This window comes from Euprymna scolopes, chromosome 36, assembly GCF_053919585.1.
Source record: "Euprymna scolopes isolate OS-2025 chromosome 36, ASM5391958v1, whole genome shotgun sequence".
Classification (NCBI taxonomy): Eukaryota; Metazoa; Mollusca; class Cephalopoda; order Sepiida; family Sepiolidae; genus Euprymna; species Euprymna scolopes.
In genome coordinates this window covers 13522639-13549243 of record NC_136517.1, presented here as the reverse complement: position 1 = coordinate 13549243, position 26605 = coordinate 13522639, and the positions used below count along the sequence as shown (strand labels likewise).

At 33.4% G+C, this 26605-nt stretch overlaps 1 protein-coding gene and 1 long non-coding RNA gene across 2 annotated transcripts in view; one reads left to right on the top strand and one right to left on the bottom strand.

The window, feature by feature from the left end:
- Nucleotides 1–26605, top strand: part of LOC145260348 (uncharacterized) — a 139089-nt gene that overhangs the window by 95951 nt on the left and 16533 nt on the right. The gene's annotated exons all lie outside the window — the stretch shown is intronic.
- LOC145260347 (uncharacterized) overlaps nt 301–26605 on the bottom strand; it is a 183976-nt gene continuing 157671 nt past the window's right edge. Inside the window, exon 4 of the mRNA XM_080118274.1 lies at nt 301–454. Within this exon, the coding sequence (XP_079974400.1) occupies nt 416–454 (39 nt within the window). The 3' untranslated portion in view covers nt 301–415. The remainder of the gene's footprint in view (nt 455–26605) is intronic.

Genomic DNA, 26605 nt, shown 5'->3' with positions numbered 1-26605 from the left:
ATTGAGCACAAACTGCTATTTCATCAAAAGTCAGAGGTTCATACCTTTCCCCAATGTTATCAATGCATACCTGGACATAATGGAACTGGCTTGATTTGAACTCGGTTAGCCAATTCCATAGTCCGTGTCAGTAACCACGATCCATATGCAATCCGCCTGCCATAAGCTCAGCATTTTATTTTATGAAAACGAACAAATTTTTTTTTCTCTTTTCGTTTAAAGATAATTTTTAATGCATCCATGCGAAAACTGTATGAGGTGTTTTAATTGGAATTCATTCATTTGTAAAATCTTTTCATCTTGGAGGTTCGTTCAGGTGTTTTACCCCAACTCTGTTCGGCTGTGTCTCCTAGAACATTACGGACATTTCTTTGTCGTCTTCATCATCATCATCTTCTTCATGTTCTTGGCCTAGTCATGTTTGTTGATTAGTGTTACAGCCTGTCCAGGAAATCTAAAAAAAACAAAAAAACAAAAACAAAAAAAAATTAAATGGAAAAAAACAAAAAAACATTAGAGATTGATTTATGAATCGAAATTTAACAATGAGTTAAAAAAACAAAATAATACAAACAGAAGCGAACACATTAAAATAAATACATCGGTTATAGTCAGCTAACATCCTCCTCAATTTTCTGCGGAACACTACCGACGTGGTCACACACAAGACAAATCAGTTTTTTCGTTTTGTATTTGTTCTTCAGTATTTGTTTGTATTTTGAAGCGATTTATTGAAATAAAATATGTTAAAACTTGCGGAGAACGCTTTGTTTTACGATTGTATTAAAAATAGAACAGAAATTTAATTTTCGTTCCATTTTAATCATTGTTTTTAATTGCACTCAAAAAAACGAAAGTAATCGAAAGAATAACATTTAACAATCATACTTTTTATGTATTAAAAAAGAACCCCGAAAGATCTTTTTTATAAAAATAAAATTTTATTAACAAAAGCGAAATAATTTATTTTTTAAATGGGGAAAAAAGTCATAACATAAGTCCAACTCACCGTTGGAAATGTCGACTTTTATAATTTTTTCTGGGTATGCTTACAGTGAATAAATAGGTGTATCAGAATTTTGGGACAATTTTTGACACCTCTAACATGAAACTGCGAATAAAATATAAAAAACTCGTAATTTCTCTTTTTTAAGTGGGTTGTTTATTTTCTTTATGGAATTTACTTCCAAAATAAACTATTAAAGTTGTTTAAAAAATAATAGAAATATTATTTTTTATTTAAAAAAAAAACAGTGTTTACAAAGTGCCGGCGCGCCTTCATGCAGCCATTTTTTTACGTAATGAAATCAATTGAATTTTACGAGTTAAATATTTTTCCATTTTTAAACTTTAAAAATCTATCAAAATTTTTCTATTGGTTAAATTTTTACGATATTTTTAGGGTCAATGTGAAATGTTATGCTCTTTCCAATAAACCGAATATAATAGTTTAGACAAACGTTTTTTTTTTTAAATTCACTCCCTTCCCATTTTGAAATGTCTATTAAAATTTTAATAATTAATTTATGTACCAAAGTTTTATATATCACAAATTGAAGATAAAAGATCAATAAATAATATATTGTAAATTAAAAAAAAAAAAAAGAAGTGTTTTTTGGAAATTTACCTGTAAAGTCCAAAGTGTAAAACCATCTTTTTGTTTTTAAAACCACGTTGATTTTTTTTTTTAATTGGAAGCCTATGTTCTGCTTATATTGCCCAGTAAGTAATGGGCAATGACGACAATTTTTTCTATTTCATTTAATGTTTTCTTTTTTTAGATATTTAAAAAAGAATTTCACTCGACAAAAAAGAATGAAAATATAATAAATCAAAAATTTATGTATTTCTTTGAGAAAAGAAAAAAAAAATTCCATGAGTGTCTTTTTTTTACAGGCAAAATCTTATAAGTAAAATTTGACTATTATAAAACTATGCGAACACATATTTCTTCATGGACAAAGCTAGATGAGTAACGCGAACATGTGGTTTTTACTTCCCTCATGTACATCCGTAGTTCAAAACAATAAAAAAAAAACTACTTCCGGTTTTGGACAAAAACGTAAAATACTTGCGTCATGGTGCGTTTTTCAAATAGGCATTTAAAAAATTCTTTTATTTAAAAAATAAATGGATTTTAAAATATGAATATGGATAAATTCTTAACAATAAAGAATGGAACTACACATTGATTAGTAATTTTTATAGGTAAGTGATTTTTATAATCGATGTAAGTTAAATTTCGTTTATTTTCTTCAAATCTTTTTAAAGAAAAACGATTTAAAAAAACAAATATTGCATAATTTGCTATTAAGCCTGTTATTTTTTTAAAATTTAGTCTTTGCTCCTTTAATTGAAAAACAAATTAGGGTTTGAATTAGATTTTTCAAGTAGTTATAAACTTGGAAAGATAGAAGGTCAAATTATTCAATATTTTTTCACGCATTCATAAGGTCGGTTTCTGACACACCTAGTAAATAAACACCCTAAACCTTTCCATGCTAAGAACGGTTTTCGGAATAGACACCTCCAACCTCCACATGTTAAGAATGGCTTTTGGAATAAAGACCTCCAACCTCCACATGTTAAAAACGGCTTTCAGAATAGACAATCCCAACCTCCCCATGTTAAGAACGGCTTTTGGAATTTGTCAGCATACCTGAAAACCTATAAAAGTTGACATGTTGAATGTGAATGGTGAGTTAAACGTAATATGAAAATGTACCAAATTTAAAACGGAACAAAATTAAAATTTCTGTTCCATTTTTAAAACAGCCATAAAACATAGCATTCTCCACAAGTTTTACTTAAAATATCAAAAGGGACATTATTGGAAAGTATGCAATAATTTTTTTTTTTAAATTATACAATTAAAAATAACACAATTAGTCTTCAATTTACACTTGTAATAACAAAATTTTAAAATAAAGTTTTTATTTTATTTGAAATTTTATAAGGAATATATATTTATGAAATTATAAAAATAACAGTTTTTATTTGAATTTTTAAAATATGTTTATGAAAGTATAAAAATAAGTTTTATTTTTATTTGAAATTTTATAAGTATATGTTATGAAATTATTGAAATCAAAATAACAAAATTTCGAATGTCATAAAAACCGTATCCAATACTTGATATTCCCACAATATCTGCTGGATTAACATTGCTTTATTTACTGGACAAATATTTAGCATTCATTAGTGTTTTGATGATGCACAGTTCCGTGGCTGGCATTACTTCATAAACTAGTTTATTACTTAAAAAGATTGCAAAATGTGTTTTCAATAATTCTTTAAAAACAAGATTGAAAAAAGGGGTAATTCTTTTTTGGCATGCCAACACGTCAAAAAGTATGTCAGTGCAGCAAATTTCATTCCGTCCAAAAAAAAATAAAAAATAAAAAAAAAAACTTTCTACAGAAAAAACTTATTTTTACATTTTTATCTAGCCAATAAACATAAAATTATATATGAAAAAACCATGTTTATTATTTTTAAAATGCAAAAACGGAGATGAAGTCGATGTTTTCGATTGTAAAACAAATTTTTTTTGATAAATCTGTGTGGTGTACCGTTGAATTATTTTTTCTAAAGAATAAAAATGAACAAAATTTATTTTTACAATGATCTTTATACATTTATCTAGCGAATAAACATAAAAATATCAAACGCTTATAAAAAAAAACAACTTCATCCCTGTTGCATAATTTTGATTTTTAAAAATAATAAACACATTTTTTTATATATATATTTTTATGCTTAATCACTAGATAAATATATAAACATTCTTGAATAATAAACTTTATTCAATTTTATTCTTTAGAAAAAATAATTCAGCCGTCAAACACAATTTTATCAAACCAAGTCACTTACATTTAAGAAAAAAAAACCCAACTTCATCCCTGATGCATAATTTTTATTTTTTTTAAATAATAAACGTATTTTTCAAATATCTTTTTATGTTTAATCGCTAGCTAAATGTATAAACATTCTTGTAAAAATAAACTTTATTCAATTTTATTCTTTAGAAAAAAATAATTCAGTGGTACGCCACACAGAGATTTAACAAAAAATTAGTTTTGTTTTACAATCGAAAACATCGACTTCAGCTCTGTTGTTGGATTTTAAAAATAATAAAAATGGTTTTTCATATATAATTTTATGTTTATTCGCGAGATAAAAATGTAAAATTAAGTTTTTTTTTTTCTGTAGAAAATTGTTTTTATGATGGAATGAAATTTGACGCATGGCATACTTTTTTTGCGTGCTGGAGTGCCAAAAAAGAATTACCAGAAAAAGTATTTTCAATAATTCTTAATTAAAAAAAAAAAAATTGAAAAGCGTGTTTTCAGTAAAACATATTAAAAAAAGAGTACATGTACAGGGGTGATATAGGTGTTAGAAAAAAAGTGATGTAGCACTCTGCAGAAAATTAGGGAAGACGTTAGCTGACTATAACCAATTTGAGTACTTATGTAGAAAAATAACCAGATGTAAGATGTCAAAAAGTGCTGCACTAAAGCTTTGCTTTCTTTTTTCGTGTGTGTGTGCGCAAAAGCAGGCCAATTTTTTCAATGAAAAATATATTATTTCTGTTATAAAGATAATTCAACAAAAAATAATTGAACGATGAAAAAAATATTCTTTTAGTAATTACAAAGAAAATAGAATAAATAATTATTGGACAATTTTTAGAAAACTTTAAGAAAATTACAATTCAAATCGAGAAAAAAAAACTCTTTAAAAGGTAAGTTTTCTGGATAAATATTTATTTTTTAATAACGAATGAAACTGAAAGCAAACAAGAAATTTTATTTTTTCTTTGATTTTTGTTGTTGATTTTTTTTGTTCAAATCAAGATTTTTTTCCCCCAATAAATCAATGATAGCAAATAAATGTTTTCTTCAATGATGTTGATTGCTGCGATTTGATTGGCTCAGCATTTTAGCACCTTTCACTATTTTATGTAAACTGCCGGGAAAATTCCGATGATAGCATGGTGCTTATTCTACATAAATACTCAAATTTATTTAATGTGTTTCCCTTTATGGTCGTACGTTTCATGCCATGCCTGTTGACATGAACTTTTTTCATTGCCATTGCAACATTTATTAGGTATCGATTCTTTTTTTTTGGTATATATATATATATATATAATTAAAAATACTGTTTTTAAAAATAATAAATAAATAAAAATGTTATATACGTCCAAACAAATTAAAGGGCGACTTTCTAAGTAAATAAAAAAGAAAAACGAGCTTCGAGGCGGAGCCAATATTAACCGTATTTATCGCTTGAAAAAACAACAATAACAAATATATATATATATATATATATATGTTATGTGTGCGTGTGTGTGTGTATATATAGTGAACAGTTCTGTTGATTTCAATGTATGAGCTCCGCTACAACAAAGTTGCTCAGAAATGCAAGTAGATGATTTGCTTTTAGGGGTGAAGGGTTTTCTGCAGAGTTAACCACACTTTTTGGTACAACTGCTAATCTTTGTTGGTGCAATGGTTGCCATAGGACAGAGCACACAGTAGAGCACAGTTTTTTTTCTTTACTTTATTGTAAGAATTCACAGATGCCATGCGTTCGTAGTCTTTCGGGATAACCACTTCTTTTATGATCTGATTGGTCAAGTCTGACTACTGTCCTCATCCTGAATGTTATTGGATGTTATTCTCGCAATATTTCAGCCGATGTAATCTCCAACCTTGTTCAGATGCGTTTGGTCAAATTTGGGAATCTTTATCTTGAACTCAGAAATCTGTAGGGAATATTGAACATAACTTTTTTTTATTTCAACCACAGGTTGTAGCTTGCTTTCATTTTCAGTTATTTTGTTTCTTTCTAAAAAAAAAAAATGCTAATGCTGTTGACAAGAATGTTTCTAACATATTATATGTTATTTACTATTTATTTTTTTTACAAGGAAGTCACCACTTACCAAGGCCCGAAGGCCACTCGAGGATAAGGGTCAATGAATGTAAGGTGGTAGTGTAGTAATCGTTAATGGTGTAAATTGGGTAGAATTTGATTATTTATGGGAATGGCTCACATAAAAACTTGTTTGAAGGCTACAATGCTGTATTCAACCAGGAAGCAGGCCAGTGAAACAGTGTTTCACATGCGGGTAGTTCTAGGAAAAAGCTTTGTTCATGGAATCTGTGTTTAGATTTAGACACAGATAGAGAGTGGGGGAAATTGTATATAGTGGTTGTAGTTGGACGAGTGTGTTTTTGTGAGAGTTTGGCAGTTTCTGCTTTTGTCGCCTATTTTCAAAGAAGAAAAATTATGCCAAATAAATGAAGCAATTGTAAATGAAGCAATTGTAAATGAACAAAAAAAAAAAGCACAATTATTTGGATTCTTTGGATTACTGTTCTCATGTTCTTATCTTGAATGTCATTTTCACGTTTCATTCGATGTAACCTCTGACCTTTTGGCAAACTTTGGAAAGTTTCTGCTAAACTTGGGAATCTGCACTGAATCCTTTATTTACTTCATGAGGGTAGCATGTCACAAGGATTCATAGCACAGTGGTTAGAGTACTCGGAAAAATTCAATTGTAAAGTAATATTCTCCTGAAGGTTGATGGTTCAATCCTCAGTGTGGGCAACTGAAAATACAACTGCGGATTACTTAGGACCAATTATGGCTGACAGAATCAGAGCATGCTACCCCTGTGAAGTAAATAAAGGGTTTTGTACAGTGGTTACTGGGACAGCAGCATAGTGGTTATTAGTGGTGAGAATTGAGTAGAAGTTGGTTATTTAAAGGGACGGCCATCAAAAACTGGTTTACATTGGATTTGAAGACAATCACATTGTAGTTAGCTGGAAAGCAGGCCAACGGAACAGAGTTCTACAGGTGGGCAGTTCTAGGAAAGAAGCTTTGTTCATGGAATTTGTGTTTAGATTTAGGTCCAGATATAGTGGGCGAATTATTGATAATGGTTGTAGCTAGATGAGTGTTTTTGTGGAAATTTTGTAGGAGGAACCATAGATTGAAGCTCAGATGAGCAGCTACCATAAAAATAATGATAGAGCAAAGACAAGCTTGAAACGTCTTTTCTCTGGGAAGAGGTTACTGGAAGGAGAAATGTGCATCCTCTACTAGATTTCAAACCCGGTTTTGAACTTTGTCAAGGCAGGATAAGATGCTTCAAGCAGCCCTCAGAAGATGTGGCGACAGCACTCCATTTTCGGACGACTTTGCCTCTTATACAGGCAGAGGATTACGTCTGGAGTAAGATACCTTCTGGAGCGATAGAATAATTTTTTCAGCAATATTGGCAACTAATTAAATGTAAATCTTCCACTTCAGGTTACAAATGAAAGTCAAACACAGAAGCTTGTCAAAGCAAGGAGTTTCTTTGAGACGAGAGCTATTCATAACAATTAAGGCCAAGTGGGGATCAGAGCATTTATGGTGAAAAGATAGAAGCTTGATTTTGAAGCCATTAAAATTAACCAGCCATCTTTTGCCTCATTGCACCAGATGCTCAAGGCCGAAAGAGAAAGATTCAGAGAGATCTTGGTCGTTACTGGCCTTAAAAGTGTTTCCATAGATTGTAACATTGGCGAATGAACTTAGGATGCTATTTAGGAGATCATTGGTGAAGATAAGGAAGAGAGTTGGGCCCAGGATGAATACTTGAGGCACGCCAGTATTGATACTTTGAGCTTTGACAACTACAAGTATAAACTTATTGGAGAGAAAGGTTTGATAGTTGAGCAAAACATTTCATATTCGTTGTGTCGTAGATCTTTATTCCAAATCCCATCAACTGCTTTTGATATGTCAAGAGCTATTAATCTAAAGAGGAATCAAATGTCAGTAGATTCACTGATCCTATGCAAAATTACAGTCAGTACATCAGCTGTAGATCTTGCAGGGCAGAAACAATATTGCTTGTTACTGAGTAGGTTGTTTTTGCTGAGGTGGTTGACAATTTCTCTATTTAATATGGATTCAAGCAACTTGCTCATGACACACAGAAAACTAATTGGTCTGTACTAAGGCAGAAGACCGATCTCCAGTATTTTTAAATACTCAGCAGACTAATAGGGTTTTCCACAGTGTTAGGAAGCATTTCTCCATTATGCATCAATTGAATAGCTCAATAGCTTTATAAGAATGGTTGCTAGCTCTGGCTCCAGTTTTTTTGAGTACTATGACTGGAATATTGCCAGAACCAGTTGCTTTGTTCGTGTCAAGGTTCTTGATGAGTGTGGCAACTTGGGCCAAGATTGTAGTGTGATGTTTGTTCTGATGCTGCGCTTCACCATTTCTGTCCTCGGTCAGCGGAGGAGAAGTTTTTCATAACAGATGATTTTTATTTTTGTTCCTATCCAGAATTCTCTTTTCTGAGGAGCTGGATTTTCCCCACATTAAAAACCGACCTTGTGTCTAACTCTGCCCTCGTGGGGAGGCAAGTAAATAGGAATATCTCCAACATGTGCATCTCAGGTTATTTTTGGTCTTGGGAGGAGATTTGCGAGGTAAGTGGCCCCGATTGCATAGGATTGAACTTGCTGCAAATTTATTGGCAAAGAGTTTGGGTTTATCAGATGCTGACAAAATCATCTCATGTTGATGACGGTCAGAATAGAACCCTGTTCTTTTGCATCGCTCTTGATGAACTAAGCATATGACTCTCTGTAATCTTTTTACAGTGATTGTTGTCCTAAAAGCGAGCTTTAAAACATTTTTACTTTTAAAATATTTTTTACTTTAAAACAATTTTACTTTAAAACATTTTTTTACTTTTAAAACATTTTTTAACTTTAAATAATTTTTTACTTTTAAAACATTTTTTATTTTAAATAATTTTTTACTTTTAAAACATTTTTTATTTTAAAACATTTTTTATTTTAAATAATTTTTTACTTTTAAAACATTTTTTATTTTAAATAATTTTTTACTTTTAAAACATTTTTTTATTTTAAATAATTTTTTACTTTTAAAACATTTTTTACTTTTAAAACATTTCTACTTTAAAACATTTTTTAACTTTTAAAACATTTTTTACTTTTAAAACACTTTAATTTTAAAACATTTTTAACTTTAAAACATTTTTTTTACTTTTAAAATATTTTTTTACTTTAAAGCATTTTTTACTTTCCAAACATTTTAAATTTTAAAGCATTTTTTTACGTTAAAACATTTAACTTTTAAAACATTATTTACTTTTAAAACATTTTTTACTTTAAAACATTATTTAACTTTTAAAACATTTTTAACTTTTAAAACATTATTTACTTTTAAAACATTTTGCTTTTAAAACATTTTTTACTTTAAAACATTTTTTAACTTTTAAAACATTTTTTACTTTTAAAAAACTATTTTACTTTAAAGCATTTTTTAATTTTTAAACATTTTTTACTTTAATGCATTTTTAAAAATTTTAAAACATTTTTAACTTTAAAACATTTTTTACTTTTAAAACATTTTTTTTACATTAAAACATTTTAAACTTTTAAAACAGTTTTTACTTTTAAAAAACTATTTTACTTTAAAGCATTTTTTAATTTTAAAACATTTTTTACTTTTAAAATACTTTTACTTTTAAAACATTTTTTAACTTTTAAAACATTTTTTAACTTTAAAGCATTTTTTTAACTTTTAAAACATTTTTTTACTTTTAAAACATTTTTTAACTTTTAAAACATTTTTTACTTTTAAAACATTTTTAATTTTAAAACATTTTTTACTTTAAAACATTTTTTACTTTAAAACATTTTTACTTTTAAAACATTTTTTAACTTTTAAAACATTTCACTTAAAAATTTTTTTTTTTTACTTTAAAGCATTTTTTACTTGTAAAACATTTTACTTTTACAACATTTTTTAACTTGAAAGCAGTTGAAGTAGTTTCTTTGTGCAATGGCAGCAGCACATTCAGGGATGAACCATGGCTGGTTTTTCAATTTCTGTTGGAATTTCTTTGGAGGGTATGTAGCTGTCTATGCTGATTGCTAACCAATCAGTTAAGTTGGATCCTAGAAGGCATGACGTCTTTTTAAACATTTTAAATGATATGAACGTTTGGAAACCATCCTAGTCAACCATCAAATATCGATACACTGTTCGATCATATATTGTGGTTAATTGTAGACCCAATGTGTATATTGTCTGCTTCTCTTTTTCTTTCTTTACCATATAGTGCCATATATTTTCATACTTATATATATATATATATTATATACACATAAGTATGAAAATATATATATACTAGTATACTAGCATTTCAGCCCGGCGTTGATGTATGCTGAGGAAAAAAAAAAAAAGTCAATTTTTTTTAACTTTGACCCCTATTATGACCCCTTAACATTTATTGTTTTGGGCTCAAATGGAGTTATTAAGTTAGATCCATGTCCAAGGAACTTATATCTAAAATTTCAAGTGTTTAGACCCCAGATTGACAGAGTTATTGCATAGGGAAATGTGCACAGACATGCAGACAGACATGTTCACTTTTATAGATATATACAGGGTGACCCGAAAAAACTCAGGACATTCAATTGTTTTCTGAGCATTTTACAGTCAACGGAGAAAAAAAGGCCAAAGACCCGTGTTTTGATGTGATGTTTTGAATATAATAAACTAGTTATGACCAAAGTTTCATTTCATTGGGCCAAAACACTAAGAAACGGGGCCTAATTAGAGTTGGGGCCCGTTTTATTTGGTCACCCTGTATATATATATATATATATATATATATATATATATATATATATATATATATATACACAAGATAAATGCAACTGTAGACACAGCACACTTTGCCCAGTTCAAAATAAATGTCTAACAAAAAGCGTAGTTTATCAGGCAACAATATTTGCGAAAGAAAACCCGAATAACAAGAAATATTACATAGGCATGACTTCCTTAGATTTCAAAACCCGATACTATGACCACAAAAGTACATTCAATAATAAAAAACACCATATAAAAACAACACTAGTGAATAAATACTGGGAACTCAAAGAAAGCGGACATTCGCCGGTAGTCGAATGGAAAATAATAAGACAAGCTACCACGTGTAGGCATTTAGACGACCCATGTAAATTATGCCTTCATGAAAAATTTGCTATCCTGTACTTTAAAGAACCCCAAAATCTATTAAACTGTAGAAGAGAAATAGCAAATAACTGTTCACAAAATAAAATTTACTCTAGGATAGCAATACAAAAGTTTTAAAACTAACAAAAACAATAGGAAATAAACAAATAAATAAATTAAATAAACATGAATATACATAAACGATCACACATATATGTATATATATGTGCATATATGTATGTACACATATGTATATTTATATATATATAAAAAAAAAAAAGAAAATGTCTGCCTTAAACCACTAACCTGGTTTTAAAACAGATCCTTTGTTCGATAAAATGCATGCCCATTGGCTGATAGGAAGGGGCGCGGTGGATACTAGAAAGCTGATTGGCTAACTAAAATCCTCAACAGAAGAGGACCATATAAAAACGATAAACAACCACAGAATTCGTGCATAAGCCTGACGAATCCTAGAGTGGATGAAACGCTGAATATTCAGTGTAGCTTAGTCGCCATATATATTTTATAAATTACTATATATATATATATATATATATATATATATATATATACTAGCATGGGTGCCCGGCATTGCCCGGGTATTTGGAGATGTATGTTGAGCAATAAAAAAAAAAGAAAAAGTGGTAAATTTTTTTAACTTGACCCCTATTATGACCCCTTAAAATTTATTGTTTTGAGCTCAAATAAAGTTATTAAGTTTGTCCAATTAACCTATATCTAAAATTTCAAGTCTTTAGACCCAAAATTATCGGAGGAGTTTGGTAGATTTCTCAAAGGTCAACACGTTCAACTTTGACCTCTTAATCACCAAATTTCTGGCCGAAAACCGATCACATCGATTTTCCCAAATCTCAGTACCCTGTATATCAAATTTCGAGCCTGTAGACTGAAAATTGACAGAGTTATTGCGTAGGGAAATGTACACAGACAGACAGACAGATATTCCTTCCTGATATGGGTAGGATTCTAACACTTTTTCCTTTTCATTTTCGTATGGTCTATGATCGTTTTCTTTTTTTGCATTTTTCCTTTTAATATCCTGAAGATGTCGTCTGCAATAGGGACAAAACGTTGATCATTTCATAAATTCATTCGTCTTTTCTTTTTTCAAAACAACATAACGTCAACCATCGCTGGTATTTTTATTTTATTTTTATTCATTATATATATATATATATATATATATATATATATATATTTTTTATTCATATATATATATATACACATACATATATATTATTCAAAATATATATATGTGTGCTCAAATTCTAGTATATATTATATATTAATAGGGCAGCAAGAGGTGCCTGGCCTTGCCAGGTTGTAAAATATGCTTAACTATATTTTAATTCATGCAGATTTCGTATTTATTATTACAGAGTCAATTCTCTATTGAATATTATATTGTACCTAATATATAGTACTAATTTCAAAAGTTTAAATAAAAAAATGACTTGGATGACATCAGCTAAAACCAAAATCAAAACATTTATCACTCCAGCTGGGTTCTCTTCCGTTTGAGCTAAAGAAAGATTTAAAATTAAACCAATTTAAGTTATGAATGTATTTGCACATGCATAAAAGTAATAGAAATATGTCAGCAAGTTGAAATGTTAGTTAGCATTATTCATCAATCCGAACAAAGATTTTACTTGCTATAAACTATCCTTGGTGTATGATTACTGTTTCCTGTTAATTTCAGTGTTATGTGACCTGCAGCTTAAGAGTTTATTAGTGGTGATATATTTTCACACAGACACACACATATACATACATCTACTGTTATATATATATATATATATATATATATATATATATATATATATATATATATATATATGAAATCGTTTTAACGCTGATACATAGTTAAAGCAAAATAGCTTTGGACTATTCAAATAATTGCCAAGGTTTATATTCAAATAAACATTATTTTAATGTTGATACCCTCTTATGAAAATGCTTCATTCAATTAATTATAAATAACTAAATGACCTTCTTCCTTTTGCTGTCTGACGAGGTCATTTAATTATTTATAACTAATTAACCAAAACATTATCATAAGAGTGTAGTACACTAATTAATATTTATTGGAATATACATAAAAGTATATGATTATCGGCTGAAGAGAGATTGATATGTATATCAAAAACGGTCCCTTATTATCAGGTTTGAAACTGACGGTACTGATGACTTATCTTGTCTAAAGTTTCTGAAAATAAAAATTCTCTCCTGATGACCCAATATTATCTATAAGACGAAATACCCCTCAAACATGACTATATAAAGTTTTAAAGATATGCTATGAAATACCCCCAAAAAGCACCGTCCTATAAAACTTAGACGAGGAAAGCCCTAGAAAGGCGCTTTTATCTCTCTCTTGACATTAACTATCCGAAAAGAAAACAGCTAATAAACATCAGTATATACAAGCCTTTAAGGTAAGCTGTTTCTCTCAAATACAACATATTCTCTTGTTCGCTTCTTCATAGCGAGTTTCTACTACTGTTCCGATGGTAAAATTTTTATCCTCTATCTCTATACATACATATATATATATATATATATAGGTCCAAGTATATTATATACTAGTGGCTGCGCAGTGTCAGCACACACAACGCTGAGTCAAACACAACATCGAGTACACTCAACATTATCTTACCATAACTCGGAGTATGGGAAATTCCCATATGCACAAAACAAAATCACTGAAAAAACAAAAATATCCTACCTAAAGGTAAGGATAATGAGTAAACGTTGGATAAAATGATGGTTAAAATTATTATGAACTTGCCAGGATTCGATTCTGGAATCTTCTGATTAGTAGTCAGACGCGTTATTTATTGCGCTACAAGTCCTGTCTGTATGCCGAAAGATGTTACCGCAACTGTATACAGACAGTGCTAAATTCCGTTGACATGGGAAGGTAACTTTTTCGACAATTGCACAAAACAGTCCAAAAACCCTTATTTCAGGCTTTTTGTGTGACTCAGCGTTGTTTAAAATAAACAATTTAATTCAATAAAGCGAATATAAGGTGATTAAAATGGCCCTGCAAGGGAGAAAAAAAATAGAAGGGAGGTGGGGAAAGTTCCCCAAAGAGATTTAACACTTTTAATGATTCCTTCTGCTGGTACAAAGAAGGTTTCGAATCGTGATAGAGACAGATTCCGAAATTTTTAGAATCTGCTCTATGAAGTACATCAAACCACTCTATTTTATACTGGTTGGTACAAGGATTCCCCACCAAATGCTGACCAATAGCAGAGTCTAAAGTTGCAGAGGAAGGGAGAGTCATAGATCCTACTCTACCCTATCTAATCTTGGATGGAACGTGTTGGTTTGAGTTCGCAAATGCATAGAAGTCTACCCCACACAACCAGCATCACACTGGCATTTAAATTGATAAATACTACTACTATTTTGGATGTAAGGCAAACTATCCTTGCAAAAAGAAGGAAAAGTAGGTCTAATCGCATATACCAAATGCAAGGAAACAGAGTAGAAGCAATTGATAATACTTCTGACAATCTGTTTAGTTAATTTTGCTCTAGAGAGATTTCTGCTAATGTTCAAATGTGTTTATAAATTTTGTACCTCCAAACATTTAATTTAGTAATTATTAGTATTAATGAAATATTTTATACAATTATGTCATCCATGTTATATTAGCAGTTGTAGTAGGATCAAGCAGAATTCACTTTAAAAGATTAAAATGAAAAAAAAATAACCTGGAAACTGAGGAATATTTATTAATTGACGTCTAAGATATTTTGTTAAAATTACAAAAACATCAGAAGTATCTAAATTTTCACAAAGAGATTCCACTACATCAATGGCGATTAAGATAGCTAGTACGAATTTTGACAAAAATCAAGCTTAGTGCATGAGGATAACCCAGATCTGTAAAACAGAATCCAAGGGTTGAATGAAAGATGAGTGACATAAAATTGAGGCAGAGGTCAAACACTAAACAAAACAAAGAGACGATAAACAATGACGTCATATTCTCAAGCAGAGAGAAAACTATGGTTTTCAGATTAATCTGTCTTGGCAACCATGCAAATGAGACACTGTCAATAATGTAAAAATAATCTGAGTAGAATGTTACCTCGAGTCTCTGTCCGTCTGCATCACTTATTTCAGTAAGTTAAGAAGTAAACAATTAGCTAAGATAACATTAATCTCTCTCTGGAGTATATTCTCTCCAAATCAAAACTTGAAGAAAACTCAGCAAACTTGTCCTTGTGTCTTTCCTGTATGAAGAGTTTTATTTGTTTTAGTTAAACAGATGAGATGATCAACGATCACTCATGAAATGCAGCGAAGAGAAACAAGTGCATCAGATAAGTCGATAAAGGACCCAGTGTATAACCCCAACCCCCACACATATATGTATAAAGAAACTTATTTTGTTCTTGAAAATGTTGCATATGCACATATCTAACTTAAACTTATCATGCTCTAACCGCCGTTCCATCGCTGCAGTGTTTCATCCTTGTGCCGGTTTACAAGTACTTTAATGGAATGTGTTCTGATGAACTCATCGCACTTGAGACCTCTCAGTGTGCATAATTCTGTCTAACCCAACAAGCAGCAAAATCCCACCCTTTCACTGCTGAGGTCCCGAGATGCCGGAAAGTCATCTACTCTAATAAGTGTTTCTCTCTGACTACTACCCTACCCTATGTTTCTTGCTTTCTTGATTGTGCTAATTTGCATAAGTTTAAATGTAATGTGAACAAGCATCTCACTGCTCAGCTCTCTACAATCCTATCTTAGAAATGATCCGAAAAAAAAAGCCTCTTACCCTCCAAGTGGTAATATGGTTTTTCTATCCATCCATAACCTTGAGCCCCTGGAAGAGCATAAGCCATCCACAACTTTTGTAGATGCTTTTGTGGTGAGGAGTTCTTTTTTCGGGGTGATGGTGCTGGCCCCACGCCTAACCTTCCCAGAAGGTATATACAGCGCCAAGCCTTTCCAAATGGTCACCCATCTGGTACTGGCCAGTCTCGACGTTGCTTAACGTTGTTGATCTGACGAGAACAGGTGTGTCAGCGTGATTGTGCCGTACAAGATGATTTTTGAGTGGTGAAAAAAAGTACTGTGGACAGGTATCCATTTTTTCAAACAAAAAAAAAAGAATATATGAACGTAAATAAAGCAGAAAAACTAAAGTCGATAGTTTAAACGCGTTAATAATAGCTTATCAATCGATTAACACAGAAATGCAAATACGTGAAGCACAAGACTATTTATTATAGAAATAGTGTTATATAAACACAATAGATGTTCGTATAACATCTCACTTTTACCAAATATCATCATCATCATAATCATTTGGATTATTTGAATTTTTTGGTTTTCATCTTGAGTGTTATTTTCACAACGTTTCAATGCATGTAAACTCCAACCTTCTTCATGTGTATCTCGTCAAACATCGGAATCTTTCTCGAGAATCTGCACAGAAGTTCAAACGAAACCCTTTATTTAATCCATGGAGGTAGCATGCTCCTGTTCTGTCGGCCATAGACAGGTAGAAGTTCTAAGTAAATTGCGATCGTATTTTGAGTGTCACCTGCACTGAGGATTGTGAACCCATAGTGTAGTGGATAAAATATTTGGTAAAATTCAGTTAAACTCTTTTGGAGGTTGAAGATTCAATTCTCAGTGCGGATAATATACACCTGAAGAAGTTTTGAGGTTACATTGGCCGAAACATGAAGTCTACACTCAAAATGAGAAGAGTAGTCCAAAGAATCTAAATAATACAAATAATGAATCCCCCATCTCAAAAATTCAGAAACACATCGTCATCATTAATTTTGGTTCAATATGTTAGACAAGTTGACATGTTTTCCTTCCACAATGTGTTGAATATGCTACCTCAACTTTTTTGCATCTACTAACCGCAAAAACTCTCACGCATTCTTTCGAAGTAGCCATACGAACAAAGTTTCCTGTTTTGCGCACATCTTTGTCTTAAACTCATATCACACATCCACCATATCATTATCACATCATTTCTCTCCATGCAACGCATGTCCTCAACTGGCAAGATTTCCCTTGCATACATATTCACACTGCAGACACGTGCTTGGTAGTCTCTTCCCTTGGTCAACAGTGGTAATGCTCTGCTGATTAGTAATGACAAGTTTCTTAAATTTACTCCGTCCTCTCCTAACTCTTGCAATCATGCTAGTACCGGCTTCACTTTGTACCCAGATGGTATCAGCATGTTTTCAACAACTTTGATAGCTACCACTACTATTACTACTACTACTGCACGTTTATCGTCACTTGTTCTCCAAGTTAGACAATAGAACATTTTGATTGTCAAGTTGGTCGAATGGCTTCTCTCCACTTGATTCGATCCATTACCAATACTTCTGTTAACCTATGAGGTCTCATGTCCTGCTGGATATTACTACATCACCTTTTTTCTAGGTCGACCTCTTGGACAGGCTCCAGAGACAACAAGGTTAATGATTCTTCTTGGCCACTTGTCGACTGCCATGCGTTGGATGTGGTGAAACCATCTGAGTCTATTCAAGCGTAGGGTCTCATCCACTGAACTGAGGTAAAACCTGGATCACAGCTCATTGAAAGAGGTTTTATCAGCAAGTTTTGAGAGGTATACCTATCGTATTCATTTAAAACTTGCTGGTAGAACGTCTCTCAGTGAGCTGAGATTCAGGCCTGACCTCAATTCAGTAGATGAGACCCAACGCCTCACAGAACAAATATGCTTTTTCCACATCTGAGCTCTCATTCCTTTCCATTATCTTACACTTTTTTGTCTCAACCTAACAGCAATTCCACTGAACATCTTGTGTTCCAATTGCATACAAGTATCATAAAAGATTGAAATAAAAACAAAATCCGCCATAACATAAAATCATTGAATAGTTAATTCATTCATAAACTGAGAGACCAGCCTACAAACAACAGCTACTTCTAAATTTTTCCAAAAACTACCATCACATTGCATGGACATCTAGTCATCTACATATGATACTATTCGATGAGTTGAGCCAAAGTTGGCATGCTGTACATAAAAAAGAACCATAAATCGATGGACAGGCTCAACAATAGTAATGCTTTAAGCAACAAAGAAGCCGTCACGAGATGAACAAGTTGTGACACATTTTTAGGGATAAATGCTTTGTTAGTACCTCTAATAAAATAATTGTTAAGAACGTAACACAAAATAAACAAGGTTTATTTGGATGACAGAAAGTTGAAGATTGAACCGTGTCTGAGTTAAAAATAAGAAAAAAAAAAGGAGTAGAAAGTTCTCTCTGTGTGAAGTCCCAGGTTTGCCAGCAGTTATCATGAGTGAAAATCGTCTATGCTGTATTGTCTAGTGAACACAAGGAGAAGAGAAGGGAGAGAGGTGCCTGTCTTTGTTGCTTGCTGGGCTCTCTCTGCTAGCTGACAGAGGTTCCCAAAAATGGGTCTAAAGAAGCTCCTTTGAGGACAGATGAAATCAATGCGTCCTGCCAGCTGATTGGTCAGTGTCTGGCCGAATCATTCAGCAGGAGATGGGGTGGGGGGGCATTGATTCATGAGAGAAAATTAATCTTTTATTTATGACTGCTAGACACACATCCATTCAAGTTGTGGGTTTTTCCTCCACATCAAAATCAACAGTCTAGACGATTGTTGAAATGGTTTATTCCTTGTTGGCTGAGGGATGTCTCTGGCCCTGTGCATTTCTAATAGGTCCACCCTCCCAGGCTTTGCCTTCTCCCTTTGAGAAAAGGTTAGTTTATTACTAATCACCTGAGGTATCACTACTGGAGAATGCCAACGGGTGTTACCAAGCATTTTTTATTTTGCAGGCCAGAGTGCTCTTCCTCTAAGGTTCTGGCTCTCCAAATCCCACTTTTCGGCCCTTGGCTCACATCATTCTGCTGTGGGAGGGAAATGAATAATGATACACTCATCCACTTATTATTATAATAATAATGTGTGTGTGTGTGTGTGTGTGTGTGTGTTAGTCACAATTTTTTCAAACGAATATCTTAAATTCTCTTAGAAATGGAAAATGTTGCATTAATACTAAATAGTAAATTCCCAACAAATAAAACCGACTCAATTATTGGAGATAGAAACTGAAACCTTGAGATCCTCAGTCTGACGTTCTATGAACTGAGCTTTTTCACATTTTCTTATGAGTATGAGGAGTGTTCCAAAAATAATGCCTCCTATTTTTTTATTCTGGCCGAATGGATGAGAAAGGATTGCAAATTGTATTATTATGATGACTGAACTTATGCATTCATGACCTGAAAGTTTCATCTCTCTGTTGCATATATTGACGGTGGCAGACTCTAAGAAAGCAGCCTCTGTCATGGATGTGCATCAGAAGCAGAGATGTGTCATTGAATTCCTGGTAAAATTGCATTAAGAATTATGGTAACTATGTAAACAAAAATTCTGGAGCACAAAAAAAAACAAAAAAAAAAAAAAACACTTGTTTTAATGGTACTACTTTTGTCTTCATAGCTCTTTAACATTTTGAGTCAACAAAATAAGAAAAATTTAACTTTTGGAACCCTCATATGATAAAGCACACTGTTGACGCCCATACACAGCCATCATTCATCGCCGGCAAAAAGTGCATTGAGAATGGTGGTGACTATGTAGAAAAATAAATTCTGGAGCACAAAAGGTTGCTTGTTTTAACAGTACAATTCCTGTCTTTGCAGTCCTTAAACTTTTTGAGTGTTAAAAACATAGGAAGCTATACTTTTGGAACTACCCTTGTAGATCTAAAAAAATTACATTGATAAAATAATTATTAATCAAGTGAAATAATGAATTATTATTTGATGTGACATCATAGATTTATGATTCACAATATTTTCAAAACACAACTTAATCTGCCTGCTTTTACAAGTATTTTAATGGTAGATGCTACAACGAACAACAAGCCCTTATACCCCCAGATGTAAATACCCTCAACAAACAGCAAAACCCCACCCCTACACAGTAGAGATCCCCAGATGCCAAAAAGCCTTCTTCTCTAGAACTATTAGACTTTGGAATTTCCTTCCAGGTTCCTGTTTCCCCGACAGTACCGACATGCAGAAATTCAAGTGTAATGTAAACAAACATCTTGCTGCTAAACTGTCTACATAGTGTCCCTACAATTATGCCCCCTACATCAAAGTAGCACTGTGCCTTGTTTGGGGTGAAAATGCAATAATTATGTATTGGTGTTAAAAGAATTTAGGTGCATGTTATGAAAATATATGGCAATTAAGCTACACATAATCTTCTGCATTTCATCCTCGTAAGGAACAGTCAGATTAAACTGCATAGAAACTCATATCAGGTTTTTATGTATAGACACGTGGTGTTTAGTTCAGTTAACTAACCAATCAGATTAGTTGTCGTCTAGCTGGTTAATGTTTTCATTTGCCAAATGGCCGAGCTTGACTCAAGCTAAAGTTTGGCTTCACTCAGACAAAAAGGGTTGATATGCCATAAAACAAAACAAAACTTTCTTTATAATAATCATTTGTTTTTTTTTTTTTTTTGGTTCTGTCACTCGCTCTCTTTCTCTTCTTTCCTAGTTGACCTTTAATTATTGTGACATCATAAAAGGTCACTTCCCTCTCTCTGTTAAAAAAAACAGTGGTTTAGTAAAGTATATGTTTTTGTAAAAACCCATAAATACTACTATTTTCTTCATAATAGCTATAATCGATGACTCTATTCAGCCTAGAAAGACAAAGGATACCCCCTGTAGGGGCAGCTGCACGTGTAATTGTAAGGCAAGGGTCGCGCAATCCTTAACCCTAACCTCTCCTGAATCGGCACTGTTTGAGTGCAGTGACAAGGAAAAGTCCAGGATTACTGGAAACAATGCTGAGATAAGCAGAAAGCACATACAGCACCTGGAAGTCCCAAATGGTCACCCATATGGTACTGGCCAGGTTCATCATTGCTTAGCTTCCGTGATCTGTTGGTAACAATTAAGAAATGAGAAATATTCATTGATTTTAAACGAATAAAACTAAGACCTAGAGATCAACAGCACCCCAAACAAAAAACAAAACAAACAAGTATATTTTTATGGGTTTTTTTTACATGGGGATCACCACTTATCAAGGCCCGGAAGCCACTCGGGGATAAGGGTTATTTTGTGTACAATAATCAATGGGATAATATCGTAGTAATAGTTGGTATTGTAGATTTGATAAAGTGTCTTACTTAAAGGGGCGATTAATCAGGAATTTGTTTATGTTGGACTTGAAGACGTCCAAGTTGTAGTCAGGTGGGAAACAGGCAAACGGAAGAGAATTCCACAGGCGTGCACTTCTCAGAAAAAAGCTATGTTCATGGAATCTACATTTTGATTGAGGCACAGATAAAGAATGGGGGAAATTACTGAAAGTGGTTTTAGCTAGACGGATGTTTATCATGAAGGATTGGCGAGGGGGGGGGACCAGAGACTAGAGCTCGGACGAGCACTTGCCATGGAAATAACGATAAAACAAAGACAGGCTCGCAACGTCTCTTCTGTGGGAGAGAGGTTGCAGGGAAGAGAAGAGAACATCCCCCACTAAGCCACGAAGTCTATTTTGTACTTTGTCAAGGCAGGATAGGCTGTTTTTTGAAGCTCTAGCCCAGATGTGTCAGCAATACTCCATCTTTGGACGTACTTGGCTTTTATAGAGATAGAGAATTGCATCAGTACGGAGATATCTTCTGGAGCGGTAGAAGGATCCCATCATTTTCCCAGCAGCCTGGGCAACAGATTTGATATACGTGTTCCATTTCAGATCAAGAGTATAGGTCAAACCTAGGAGCTTGTCAAAACATGAAGCCTCCCCAAGACGAGAGCTATCTATTTCAATTGATGCTAGATGAGGAACAGAGCGTTGATGATGTAAAGTTAGGAGTTTGGTTTTAGATGCATTAAAAGTAACCAGCCACGTCTTTCCCCATTGTACCACGCGCTCAAGACTAGAGGAGAGAGAATCAGAGAGAACTTTGTCATTTAAGGCCTTTGATGTGTTGCCGTAGATGGTCGTGTCATCAGCATAGATGTCAACGAATGAATTAAGTATGTGTTTTAGGAGATCATTGATGTAGATCAGGAAGAGAGTTGGGCCCAGGATGGTCCTCTGGGGGACTTCAGCATTAATACGGTGGGCCTCTGATTGCTGCCCATCAACCACTACTCTTATGAACCTATCAGAGAGAAATGATTTAATTATTGAGAAAACATTTCCAGTTATACCGTAGCTGGAAATCTTGTGAAGTAGGTCTTTATGCCATACCTTATTGAAGGCCTTTGATATGTCAAGAGCAATTGTCCAAGAAAGGAAGCCTTTATCAAGAGATTCACTAATCCTATGAGATATAACTGTTAGCACATCAGCTGTAGATCTAACAGAACGGAAACCATATTGCATGTCACTAAGGAGGTTATTTCTGCTAAGGTGGTTGACTACTTCTTTATTTAATATGGATTTCAGTAACTTACTCATGACACACAAGAGACTTATTGGTCTCTACTGAGAGGGAGATGACTTATCACCTGAATTCTTAAATACAGGGCATACTGATGAGGTTTTTCAGGGTGTTGGAAAGCACTTCTCCTTAAGGCAACGCTTAAACAATTTTGTAAGTATGGGGGCAAGCTCTGATCGAAGCTTTTTCAACACTATAATTGGAATGCCGTCTGGGCCAGTTACTTTACTGGAATCAAGGTTCTTGATTAGTTTGGCGCGACCTCGTGCACAGATATTTGTATGTTGGATAGTGTGTTGTCTGTTGTAGGCGGAAATATCAGGAGTTGATGCCGTTTGTCGCAGAGGGTAGAGTTAGCTGCAAAGTTCTTGGCGAATAGTTTGGCCTTGTCTGATGCTGATGAGATGACCTCAGGTCCATTGATGATGGTTTGGATAGAACGCACGCATCTGTTCAGGATCCTGTTTGCTATTTGCCAAAACTGGTGGGAACCAAGCCGCTGCTCAGCTCCTTTGGATTTGACGGACTGAGCATATAGCTCTCTTGTATTTTTTATTACTCTTTTACAGTGGTTGCTGGCAGTCCTGAAGACAGCTTTAGTCTCAATACATCTATTACGTTGGTAGCTATGGAAAAAGTGATGTCTGTGCGCATGGCAGCAGCACATTTTGGTGAGAACCATGGCTGGCTGTTAGATTTTTGTTGGAATTTTTTGGATGGTATGAATCGGTCTATGCCTACAAATAACCATTTGGTCAGGTCTGATACTATAGAGGATACATCCTTTTTAAACATGGAATGCAGAGGTAGATCAGATATGAATGTACGGAAGCTATCCCAGGTAGCCATAGAGTATCGATATACAGTACAGTAGAGAGGTACATCTGAAGACTTATTGTATTTCATTTTTATCTTAACTGATACAACTGTGTCATCGGAGGATCTCAGGAGAGATGGAACGGAACATGAGCATAGCTCAGGGGAAGTGGATAGAAAAAGGTCTAGTAGGCTTGCGTACTGACCGGTAGTATCGGGCACACAGGTGGGCTCGCGAACAACCTGAGTGAGGTCATAGGCAATGGCAAAATCATGACAGAACCTCCCCTCATCATCTGTCTTATTTGAGTGGGTCAGCCATTCCACATTATGGACATTGAAGTCACCGCAAATGTGAATCGTAGCTGAAGGATGAGCAGACAGGATAAGGTGAATTTTCTCAGATATACTCTTAAGGACAGTAACCCCGCTGTTGTGGGGGCGATAGAGAGCAAATATGAATGCAGTGGTGTAAGCAAGTGCAACCCGGAAGCACATATAAGGTAAATTAGGATCTTCTCTGGAGATATCTCTACCACACGGGAAGCCATCTTTAATGTAGGCGCATATTCCATGTCCATGGCAATCTTGGGGGTCAGATTTAGATGTTAAGTTAGAGTATCCTTTTATTATGAACTCATTTAGGGAAGTGGTCGCCCCATGCCAGTTTCGCTTAGAAAGAGTAAGTCCGGTTTCGTCTCCTGTGATTGTGTTTCAACCTCAGGAAGATTAGAACGTAGACTCCTGATGTTTGAGAAGGAGACCTGGTAGTAGGGGTCTACGTTGGAGGATGTGGTTCTAGGTTTATTCGTGCTTTTTTTTTTTTTGAGATTTGTAACATTGAGGTTTTGGGATTTGTGGAGCAGGTCGATAGACTTGGTTGGAGCAGGGCAGAGGGGGAAAGTAAGAGAGAAAAAGACGAGAAATTTTTTTTTTTTTTTTTTTTGTAGCACATGATAAGGTAAAACCGTAACAATTACCCACTAGTATGGCATCGAGAGGCCCCACCAGAAACTACTGCATGGTCCAGAATCCATTCACCAAATGGCAATACAGCAGCCCCAGTACATTACACCTGCTGATAGGACAACCTCCTTAGTGGTTAACCAAGGTTCGGGTCCCTGACTATCAGGTAGGTAATGTCAGCCCAGATGAAACGTTTACCTCCAGTACCCTTACTAGTAACGTGGCCACAAGGATAGACATGGTTACGAAAGTATGTGCAAGTGTCTATATTACATAGGTTTTTATGATTATCTGAAAAGAAAAACAAAACTCTATAGCTAAATATTTAGAGAGTTTAAAAGAATCGGAATCAGAATCAGAAATTGCATCAAAATTGGGAATTTAAAACAGAATCGGTAATTGTATTGGAATCAGGGAAACATATTGGATGCATCCTATATATATATACATATATATATATATATATATATATATGTATGTATGTATATATGTATGTATGTATGTATGTATGTATATAAACTGTGAAAAAAATTGCTTTTTTTGTTACACACAAAAAGAAATATCTAGAAATTTAAAAAGAATCAGAATCAGTAATTGTATTGGAATCAGGAAAATACTGGAATCGGATTCTGATTCTTTTTAAATTTCTAGATATTTCTTTTTGTGTGTAACAAAAAAAGCAATTTTTTTCACAGTTTATATACATACATACATACATATATATATATCTCACTAATATGTGTGTGTGTGTGTGTGTATATATATAAACTGTTAAAAAAAAATAGAAATGTAAAAATGAAAGGATTACATGTACTGCAGGTTTTTCTTGTCTCCTACAAAGAAACGAACACAACAGAAATGACTATAAATACGCACAGACAAATGCATATGCTTTTATGCTATAACAACAAAATCTATGCACTAATGGGTGCCGAAAAAATATTTGGCATTTTCATGGCCAAAATGCAAAAAAAAAAGAAAGAAAAGAAGACCCCCCCCCAAAAAAAACAACAAAAAATTTGTGCTTCGTAAACAACAGTGCCTACTCTAGAAACCAATTGGGGTTGGTGTTAGATAATGCTGGATGGAGTGGCAATTTCATTACTATGACAATGACAGTCAGTGGCAGTAGCAACTCTGACTCTTTCATCTACAGCACATTAACAATGACTACCATAATCATCACTACCGTTACAACAACTACAACAGCTAGTTTATAACATACAAACGAACACTACATTAAGATTTCCATCATCATTTGCAGCTTGTTCTCCAGCCAGCCAAAGTTGTACAGCAAAAGTAGCAACTCCTAATGAAAAAAACTAAAGGATACTTCAGCCAGGATGATGATGATAATCAATGATCTACCATTCTTCCTGTCTACTCATTGAATCATGAAATTTTCTTAATGTCACTTTTATATTTTGCAACACTCAAAAAAGTAGAGGATATCTGTGGCCATTTTTATGTGCACAATGGCATGGAAAATCCATTTCTGGTCTTCTGTTTGTCGAATTAGGTACATTTTTTTTTTTTTTTTTTTTACAAAATTATCATTGGAATTTTTTATTTTTAAGATGAGCAGTGTATGTTAGTTTTTTATTTTATTTCGGACTAATAGTCTCATCTTATCTTTTTTTTATTGGTGCACAACGCTTCGGCCAACTTCCTTCAGGGCCCGTGGCGCAGTTGATAGAGACGTTGAATCTCTACGGTTCCAGATGAGCATTGTCTGAAGATAGCGGTTTCAATCCCACCCAAAAGCGTGCCAGAGGTAATTGGTCAAAAATGTGGTGAGACGACAACAACTACGGATGGCAGTGATGGCTGAGAATGCAGTTATTCGAAGTTCCTATCCGTCATGGTTACCACCTGACGAAGGCCAGAGGAAGTTGGCCGAAGCGTTGTGCACCAATAAAAAAAAGATAAGATGAGACTATTAGTCCGAAATAAAATAAAAAACTAAAATTATCATTTTCAAGAATTTTGCAGAGAATCTTAATAATATGAATGATGAACATGACAAGAGATTCCATCTTGAAACATTTTAAAGGAAAATGGCACCCTGGCATGATGACAGACTACTGCTGGAATATAAAAAGGGAGGATGACACTCAACACAGGAGGGTTAAGAGGACAAATGTTGTTTAAACTGACAATTCTATGTTTTTCATTAATAACCAATAATATTAAAATATGATTTATAATACATGTAAATGGTGCTTAATCTAGAGAA